Genomic DNA, 10,135 nt, shown 5'->3' with positions numbered 1-10,135 from the left:
TTACCTTTACCTTCGCCATTTAGTCTGTATGTATTTAGGTACTAACTAAGCATTTAGATACCAACTGAACGCCAGAAGGTTAGAAGTTAAGAAGGTAAAGGTGAAGACTATATTCTTTTTGGCCTTTTAGTATCCCTTTTGGCCCTCTAGTATTTTAGACTTCTGGCCTTTTACCGTTTAGTTGGTATCTGAATGCTTAGTTGGTATTTGAATGTGTGTAGGCTAGAAGGCGTAGAAGGTGTGCTAGAAGGCGTGCTAGAAGGTGTGCTAGAAGGCGTGCCAGAAGGCGTGCCAGAAGGGGTTTGTACTGAAAGTATTGAAAATTGGAGAAGGAAATTGTGCTATAGGGTCTCTTGGTGTTGACTTAGAAGGTACTTATAAACGTGAGGGAGTTGCTTAGAAAAATTGGTACTGGGTAAGTGGTCGGCGGGAACTGGGTGAGTGGATATAATTGCTGGGTGAGTGGACGTTGGCTCTATGTTCTACCTAAATGACGACAGGTAAAATCTTACCAGAGTGCTTGGCTGATCTCAATCTTGTGGCACAGTATACCTTCTTATAGATTGTATATATAGTTTTACTTCTATTCTATATATATCTAAGGATATATATAATACCTTTATATAATAATAAGTACTTAAAACTTAATATTTAAAAAGAATATAATACTAATAATAATAATTATAATATAATAAATATTTATAACCTTAACCTTATAATATATAAATAAAACTAAAAGGTACTATCTTAATAATAATATTAATTATAGATAGAAGTAACCTATAGTGGGGTTATTATAAAGGAGTTATATAATAAGATTAAATTTAAAAATAGTTATTATATAAATAAATTATATTAAAGGAAGTTTAGTTAAAACTATCCTTCTAAATATATATATATATATATATATATATATATATATTAATAAAACCCTTATTAAATAAGTACTATAACCTTTATTTAAGTATATAATTACTAACTTTAAAAACTTAAAATAAAGAAATAATTTATAATATATTACCTTTAAGATTTTTATAATAAAATATTAAAACTCTTAAAAAAAGTTCTAAAAGTAATTTATAAAAAGATAAAAAAAAAATATAATAAACTTATTCTCCTTTAAGTCTATACTTTTATTATTAGTAACTATTAACTCTTTAATAATATAGAAAAATATAATAAAAATAAAGAAAAAAGTAAATTTAAAGTTCCTCTCTAAAAGAATTATAAGGATATATATAAAGCCGTTAAAAACTTTATATATAAGCTCTAAACTATTAAAGAAGAAATAAGTAGCTAAACTAAAAGATAGTTATATAGTATAAAGGAAAAATACAGTATGGCCGAAGCCGCAGATTGTATATAACTTTTATTTACACCCTCTTGCCAATATACCGGGCCCGCGTACATGGTCAATGTCAAGATTGCCCTTTATCAGGGCGCTTCTGAGAGGCACAATCGTGCACGACTTTCAGAGATTGCACAGCATCTACGGCCCAGTGTTACGTGTGGCACCAAACGAAGTCACATTCGCCGACGAGGCAGCCTGGGCCGACATATTTCAGACTCATACGGACAATGGGCAGTTTCTGAAGGATCCTCTCTGGTGGGGTGGCCAGACAGGCCTGCCCAACTCCCTGCTAAGCGCTATAGACCCGGAGGAGCACGCCACTATGCGCAAAGTGTTTGTCCCCGCTTTCACACCTCGTGCCTTAAGGGCCCAAGAACCGATCATCCACCAATATGTCAACCTCCTCGTAGAGAGGCTGCAAGAGCTTGTTGCTGCGGCTGAAGAGGACGGCGAGAAAGCTGCCGACATCGACATGGTACCATGGTTCCACTTCACGGCATTCGACATTTTCGGAGACTTAGGCTTCGGCGAATCCTTCAACTGCCTGCAGAGCTCCAAGTACCATCCTTGGATTGCGTTGTTATTCAACAGTGTCAAGGCGGCATCATTCGTCGCCGCAGTGCGCTATTATCCTTGGCTACAATCTCTGCTATTCAAATGCATCCCCAAATCACTGAGGGAGATGCAAACAGACCACTACCAACAAATCGTGGAGAAAGTCGACCGCCGCCTCAACTGGGAGCTGGAACGACCTGATATCATGTCTCATGTCATCGACGAGAGAAAAGGCGCCGCCGCGCTGCCGACTGATGTCATATATGTGACATTCATGATACTTACCACAGCTGGGAGCGAAACGACCGCCACCGTTTTGAGTGGAGCCATGAACTATCTCGTGAGCAACCCAGAAAAGATGGATATCTTGAAGTCAGAGATCCGCGATAAATTCCAATCCGAGGCAGAGATCTCTCTGGAAACTTTGCGCCAGCTCCCATATCTTAATGCTGTCCTTAGCGAGGCATTGAGATTATGCCCGCCTGTTCCCTGGGTGCTTCCAAGGCGTGTTCCTGCTTCTGGTGGTGAAGTGGCAGGCGTATGGCTGCCAGGAGGAGTAAGTTCGACTCAACTCATGCACCGTGCAGCCCAAGCTGATTTCCCGCAAAGACTCCTGTTTCCATCCAAGCCTACACCATGAATCGTCGCTCATCCTACTTCCACATGCCCACGACGTTTCTGCCGGAACGATGGCTTCCCGAGGCGACGACAAACTCGAAATCTGAATTTTTCAAAGACCACCGACACGCTGTGCAGCCTTTCAGCGTCGGCCCAAGAAATTGTTTGGGCCAGCATCTCGCTTGGGCGGAAATGCGCCTCATCTTGGCAAAGTTGGTGTGGAGCTTTGATTTCGCCGCTGTGCCAGATCAGGAGGTCAGATGGGAGGACTTGAGGACTTTCCTGCTTGTTGAGAAGAAGCCGCTGTTTGCGAGGTTGTCTCGAAGATAATTGGTCGTGGGGTCCCACTTCTTGGAACAGACTTGAGACTTATTATGTTGTTTGGTCATGCAGGTTCGTAGACTATCGATGACGCCTTTCTGACATTCCTCTTCTCCAGTATCTAATTTCTCCATTGCTGCTCGGGCTGCTCGGGATCGATTCAAAGTTCTCTCTGACAACACACCTATCGTACTACCGCTCAACTGTGTCAGTACTTGGAAGAGCGAAGCATTGATTCTTTATGGGCCTCTAACAGACTCGCCTTCCCCCTCTCTCATGACATGATTCTTGGAGAATACGATAACGCTTTCAGGCAACGCTTGTCTGGAACTTTTCCCATCTACCTAGGTAACGTTGCGGTATGAATTCTACAGATAGGTTGTGATTATACCACGTCGTCGAAGTGCAAACTACCTGGTAAGGAACGTGGATACTCCGGCTATCTTTGAATCACAGACGATACGACTATGGCGAACTCAGCCGTCTCAAAAGCCAGTCAATCCGTGAATCCTAAACAGCGCAGCATTTGACTCATGAACTTGAGCACTACCACAAGAGCACTGAGTTTACAGACGGCTTCCTGGCAATTGACTAAAAGTTGCACGTCCTTTGGAACAACTCCGGCGTATCTCAGACGCCTGCGGGCAGCATAAGCAAACATCTCATGCCATTGAGTTGCAACTGGCGACGAACTGTCTCGGCCCTTTCCTGTTGACTTTATTCCTCATGCCACAACTCGAAGCTGCTGTTGACTATTCCTGTCTCTGATCTCTGCATTTCGGAGACAGGTGAGCTGGAGGGTATCTGAACAGTGTATATACAGTGACGCTTTGCCGTACGGTTGATGCAGATGGTTCCCATGGCTTTGAAGATACGCACACAAAAGCAAGATTGGGTTCGCTCCTAATGCTTGCGGAGGCTCACCGTGTGAATAGATGGCTTCTGATGACCGGAGCTCAAATAAGCAGCGTCTGTGCTCCAGGTCGATCCAACTGATGAACAGCATCGGCATTGGGTACGTTTGCATTATTGGCACTGGGACTGCTGAGCTGCCAGCTCCAAGGGCCATGCCTATACTGTGGAAATTTTGATAACATTTGAACGCCTTCGAATCCTGAAGGATGGGGTTTCCTCTGTGCAGGTTTGGAAAGGATTCGAAACATGGCCCCAAGCATTCACTAGGGCGATAGTCGAAATCCTTGCAGGATTCTAAGCGCATCTTAGCGCAAGATAGGCTTCTTATTATCACGGTCGCTTCCGGCTTACCGGGGCAGGTGTCAGACCTTTGGTTGCCCGCCCCCCCCCCCTAGTTCACTCTGATCGCGGACAACACTATGCTAGTAATCACTCAATCTTTGCTAGATACGGTCTACGTTAGCCGCTTCCTGATGGGGCCGCAGGCCTTTGGCTACCATAATAAACCGAGACCTGGCACACTTTCATGACTCCAACCTGGACCTCGTAGTGGTAAATATTGCCCTGAATACCGAACAAAGTATCACTGCATGGACGCACAATGTATGGCTTCGGACGTATACGATATAGAAACGAAAGCTGGCAGTCACTGAAAATGTCTCCCCGTGGTTATTTTGGCCGAGGTATTCGTGCCGATTCACGTGAATAACAAATACCTACACATGCTAGTTTCGATGCCTACTTTAATAACCTTGAGTAACAAGATCGCGCGAATTTGCCGATCGCACGGTAAGGGAGGAGGACCCCGGGGCTAACCCATGGGCTAGGCTGCCTCAAGTGCTGGGAGCATATTATGGGGACTAGGCTGAATGATTTGGCATCGTCCTCGTGCGGTGACAAAAAGCTGTCCTTCCCCAGCTTGGGCTAGCTGCCGTTTATTTCTGGCAACCACTGGGCCTGTAGGGAGATGGTCGTCGAGCTTCAGCCCGCCGTAATGGAGACTTCCGTTCCACTCCGCCATAAAAAGATCACTCTTCAAATAGCCTGAGCCAATAGACAATACCAAACCTTTCGTTTCGATCCTGCTGGGCTTTGGGGCCATCCATGTTCATTGTTCGTGATCGACGCATTTCGGCGTTAAACCGGCCACGACAAGCAAGGCCTGTGATAGGTTTCGACGCCTTCAGACCGGGTAGCCAGCCCCTGCAGACCGGCATTTGGGGCTTCCTGGCCTCAGGCCGTGTCTTCCCGTTCCTCGAGTGTTCCTTCTACTAGGGTATGAGGGTTCACACAATACTCCTGGAGTCCTCGTCAGGCCCGGCCACACGTGGCCCGATTCACATGGATCCAGACCAGTGTGTTCCAAAATGGGACCCCTACCGAATATTATCCACCATATTCCACTCAGGGCAGTCAAAATACCCATTCCTTAGCTACATATGACCAGAACTAGACTTGGCCATCAGGATCTGGATATGTGACTAGGCCTCTGAAGCCATGACGGCCTCGGGCGAGACTAGGACCTGGTTCGGGCGTCCCACGACCGCCCGATGTTCCTGCACATATGGGTTCTAAGTAAAGCACCACCTGGGTAGATATTTGTTGACGGCGGCGAGGATTCGAGACACGATCCGCCAGAGGCTGTTGTCTGAGAGGGACGGCCTGTTTGGCCGACGCCATACCCTCATCTCGAGAGTCTGTGGACGGCGATGATGAATCTGACGTTCAGTGAGAGTGGTAAAGAGTAGTGGCAACATTCGTGAGCAAGTCCAAAATAAAAAGGCTGACAGTTCTCGTTGATTTCGTCTTGATTCCAGGCCTGATCCTCATCCTTTCATTCAGTTCTCAGATCAATCCAACATTTCTTACCAAGCAAACTTGCCGGTCAAGCCAAGTTTCTCTTCAACAACACAAAAACACCACCAACAACCAAAATGGTCTTCCGATACAAATGCTGTTCTTCCTGCGCCCCCAAGGTCCGCTACTACCTTCAACAGGCATGGGGTAACTACCTGTATGAGGATAGCTACGGGTCGAGCACCATCTTCGAGATCAACATGCCCGGTAAGTTTGACGCAGCATACCGGTTGACATCACGGACCCCGGAGGGCATGTCTACAAAAGGAAAAGCGGCCGCCAGGCTGATACGAAGGCAAAAGACTAAGCTGACGATTCCAACACATGCAGACCCGGGGACTTCCGATCAGAATTCCCTTGTTCGTATGTGCTTCAGGGCTGCGAAGTCTTCCGTCGCGCCGCATGGGATTGTTCGCCTGAGCACCTCATCTTCGCCCGGCAACTATAGGTGCAGAAATGCCTAAGCTTGCGCTATGTGGCTCAATCAGTTTGGGTCGGTATGGACATTCATTTACTACTTCATCATGATGAATAGAGGAAAGCAACTGGCGTCTGGACTTTTGATTTGGTGCGTTCCAGCTGGTTTGGACTGGTACGCGGTGTGATGAGACACGGGAGGATCACGCGGGCGAGATCCGGCATGCTTGTGATACGGAAATAGTCCCTTGCTCGGTACCTAGGTATCTATAGAACTGGGTCGAACTCACACTCGTTCAATACAAAATTCTTGTTGCGATCTTTTCTCTCCCTTGCACAATGTGAACGACGGCAGAAAGCGAGTGATTTGCCAGAGCAACCCCCCCCCACACAAAAAGAAACAATTTACTCTTGATATTGCAAAGCCTTGACAGTCGCTCCAGCTTGTGTAGATGGGGTTGATTGAGAGTTTGGCCGAACTCATGTCACTATCAGCTCATACTCGTACTCTCAGAGGCATGCGTAGGCTTTTGGTAAGTGACCGGAATCTGTGCGGATACTTCAAGACAGCTGATTCATTGCTAAACTGAGTTCGCTGGAACCATGTGCAATCTACCTAAGATTCCATTCCACACACGACCCCAGATGTCGTTATTCAGACAAGGAATTCGTTTGTCCATCCGTCATGTACTCTTTGATTTCCTATTGCAAAATTCACTTCAACCTAGAGTCATTCAGGGATAAGTGCCAACTTCTCTTCATCCCTGTTGATGCGTGACTTCTTCAACAGCCTCCTTGGACCGCGCTGCCTGCGCCTCTCATCCTCGTCCTCGGTCCTCTCCCCATCCCCAAACACGGGCTTGAAGACCCTATCATATCCCAGCCAAACAACGTGGAACAAAGTCTCCATGTACAAGCCGAGCCAGAGCGGGATCCTGCCTCTGTCATCAGCCAGCCACTTGCTCAAGCCAAAGAACAGGCTCATGAGGGGCATGACCAGGCCGATTAGCAGGAACTGCCCTATAGTCTGCCGCCGCGAGGTGATGGTGTACGGCTGCAGCTTCGCCAGCCACGCCTGGTACTCGTCCGGCAGCCCGTGCTCGGCCGCGCCGTCCGCGATGAGCTTCAGGTACCGCGCCGACGGCTGCGCGTACTCCGGGTCGGGCCTTATGGGCTTGAGCAGCATGTCCTGCCACCACTCCTTGAGCCTGTCCAGCGGGGTCTTGTCGTCCCCGTCCCCATCGTCATCCCCATCATTTCCGTCTCCAGGTGCCCTTGCACCATTCTTTTCTTTGTTGCCGTCGTCCCCATCGCCGTCGTCAGGCTTCTCCGGAATCCGCGGCGCGAACAGCGTGTGCGCAAAGAAAGGCTTCGGAAGCTCTGGGATAGGTGGGTCTTCTGGGATTCCGACCCTGTTCGGTATGGCGATGCATGGCACAAGAATGTCCTGATATGCAGAGCCGCCGCCTTCGGTCTTGATTATTGTTGCGTAGTCCTCTGGCGTGACCTCGTAGACCACGCCGATAAGGCCCTTGTCCCACTCTGGATCACCGTGTGCATTTGAGCTGACATGTCCACGCGCCCCAGTGTGTTGTGGAGCCGAGGGCTTGTCCACACCTGCAGCGTCCGACACGTCGGACTGAGGGGGGAACGTGTACGGCGGTGGACGAGGGAGGTCAGGCACCTTTCCCGGCGGGTCCGGGATCGGCGGGTGCTTCGGTATCTTCCTCACAGCTGTGTTCGCGAAGCATGGCTCCTTGTAGGGGATGCCAGGAAGGTCGAACGTCAGCCGGAGAGACGGCGCCGAGACGTTGACGGCGGAGACGGGGCGGATGCCGCGCTGGCCGAGGAAAGTCTGGGCGCAGAGGTTCGAGCCGTACGCGAGATAGAGGACGGTCGGCACGGATGCGGTGTGGTCGTAAAGGTAGTCGTTGGCTGACGGCGATAATGACGGGAGGTGATCGACGGGAGGCTCTTTGGGTGTTGCCCGCTGGAGCCGATCTGGGGATGTCCGGGGTATGCTCGAGATGGGTGGATAATCTGGGGTCGGGATCCTGGGCTTGAAGTCGAGATCCCAGATACGGTCGAGCGCTGCCTTGACGCAACTGCTCTTGGGTACTGATGAATTCTGAGCCATCCTTGAGAGCCGCGATACATGCATATGCTGGCCGGTCACAAAGGGGAAGAGTGAAGAGGCGAATGTTTCAAAGGGAAGAGGTAGATAAGAGGTTGAGTTCTGCGCTTGTCAGCAGCGGAGCTTGGGCCCTTTTACCAAACGATGATGCATGATTGCTGATCAGTGGGGGCAATACCAAGACGGTAGGGGGCTTTTTAGCTGATACTTGGAAAAAATTCCGCCTAGGCGCCCATACACCTACTCGCCCATACGCTTACCCACCTATACACCTACCCTCTAAACTACTAAACTATAAACTTCTTATTACTAAACACTTTAATACTATATATTACTACCTACTATAAAATTAATTATTAATAATAAATTATAATCTATATAACCTACTAACTTATTATTATAAATTTTATAATAATACTATTATAATTATTTTTATTTAAAAAAAGTAATTATTAAATAAAAATATTATATAAATCATTCTATTATATACTTATTAATTAATATAGATTATGATATATCTATTTATAACTTTTTCTTCTAAAATAACTATTTCTTTTTACTTTTATAAGTTTAAGTTTAAAAATAAATACTTTATAAAACTTTTTAAAACTTTAAAAATATAATATTATAATTAAAAATAATATAAACTATTAAAAAATTCTTAATTATAACTATATTTTTATACTTAATATTCTTAATACTTATAAAGTAAGTAAAACTTAATAAAAGTAATTTTAAATATTCTAATATTTTATAATAATTAAACTATTATATATAATATTAACTCTATTAAATATTTTAAAAATAATATTTATAATAATAAATTTTTAATTATATAAATATTTAATATATTATTAAACTTATAATTTATATATTTATTAAAAGAGAATAAAAGTAATATAATAATTATAACTATATTAACTATTAAAAATTAATATTTAAGTATATTATTTTAAATTATAAATTTATAATAAATATATATATAAATTATTACTATTTAGGTTTTAAAAGAGTTACTCCTTTATTAAAATATATAAAATATATATATAGAAAAGAGGAGTTAAAATATTAATAAATATAATACTTAAAAAGAATTATAAAAAAACTAAAAATATAAGTAAACTTTTAAAAGTTTTATTATAAAAACCTTAAGGATATACCTAACTTAAAGCTTAATAAATAAAAGAATATTCTAAAAGGAGATTTAATAATAAAAGAATTTAATAACTTTAAATTATAAATATAAAGGAGATAATATTTTAAACTTATTATAAAAAGTAAAATAATTATAAATAAAAGAACTTAACTTTTATAATTTAAAATAAATCTAATAATTTAAAAATATATGATAATATATTAAATTTAAATTAATAAAAAACTTATATAATAATAAAAGTTAAATTATAAATATAAAAGTTTTTTCTTATATTTATTATTTTTAAAAACTATTAAATTTAAATTAATAAATAAAGAGTTCTAATTAAAAAGTCTATTATAAATATAAATTTTATAATCTTTTAAAATTTAAAAACTATTTTCTAATATATTTATATTAATAAAATAATAATATATTATTTTTTACTATTTAATTATATTAATATATATATAATAACTATATATTATATTAAATATATTATATATATAAGTATATATTCTTAATTATACTTAAAATCTTTAATTTTATTTAAAATTTAATATTTAATTATTATAAAATAAACTTTATTTTATTATAATATATAAAAACTAAATTAAGTATTAAAATTTTAAATTAACTTATATTTAAAATTTATATTTATAAATAAATTTATTCTTTTAATTTTTAATTTTTATTTTTATTTTATTTTTATTTTATTTATTATTAAATATTTATAATATTAATTTTTATTAAATTATAATTAATTATTTTTAATTAACTTTAATTTATATAAAACTTTATTATTAAATATTTTAATTAAAATTATTTAATA

The 10,135-nt window shown here is 41.8% G+C and overlaps 3 protein-coding genes across 3 annotated transcripts; 2 read left to right on the top strand and 1 right to left on the bottom strand.

Moving 5' to 3' along the window:
• Window positions 1-1,415: 1,415 nt before the first annotated feature.
• Window positions 1,416-2,546, top strand: KVR01_013318 (uncharacterized protein; the record flags this gene model as incomplete). The annotated part of the gene is made up of 1 exon (XM_044782276.1): window positions 1,416-2,546. One exon carries the CDS (start codon window positions 1,416-1,418, stop codon window positions 2,544-2,546), a length of 1,131 nt encoding a protein of 376 aa, XP_044637772.1.
• Window positions 2,547-5,694: 3,148 nt separating this feature from the next.
• Window positions 5,695-6,081, top strand: KVR01_013277 (uncharacterized protein; the record flags this gene model as incomplete). The annotated part of the gene is made up of 2 exons (XM_044792529.1): window positions 5,695-5,824; window positions 5,948-6,081. The coding sequence occupies 2 exons, from the start codon at window positions 5,695-5,697 to the stop codon at window positions 6,079-6,081; spliced, it is 264 nt and encodes an 87-aa protein (XP_044637731.1).
• A 510-nt stretch (window positions 6,082-6,591) lies between these two features.
• On the bottom strand, window positions 6,592-8,299 carry KVR01_013265 (uncharacterized protein). The gene has a single exon (XM_044792850.1). It carries the CDS (start codon window positions 8,193-8,195, stop codon window positions 6,765-6,767), a length of 1,431 nt encoding a protein of 476 aa, XP_044637719.1. The 5' UTR covers window positions 8,196-8,299; the 3' UTR covers window positions 6,592-6,764.
• Between the last annotated feature and the right edge of the window lie 1,836 nt (window positions 8,300-10,135).

This window comes from Diaporthe batatas, assembly GCF_019321695.1.
Source record: "Diaporthe batatas strain CRI 302-4 chromosome Unknown Contig00025, whole genome shotgun sequence".
NCBI classification, from domain to species: domain Eukaryota; kingdom Fungi; phylum Ascomycota; class Sordariomycetes; order Diaporthales; family Diaporthaceae; genus Diaporthe; species Diaporthe batatas.
This window is presented reverse-complemented; position numbering and strand designations above follow the sequence as displayed.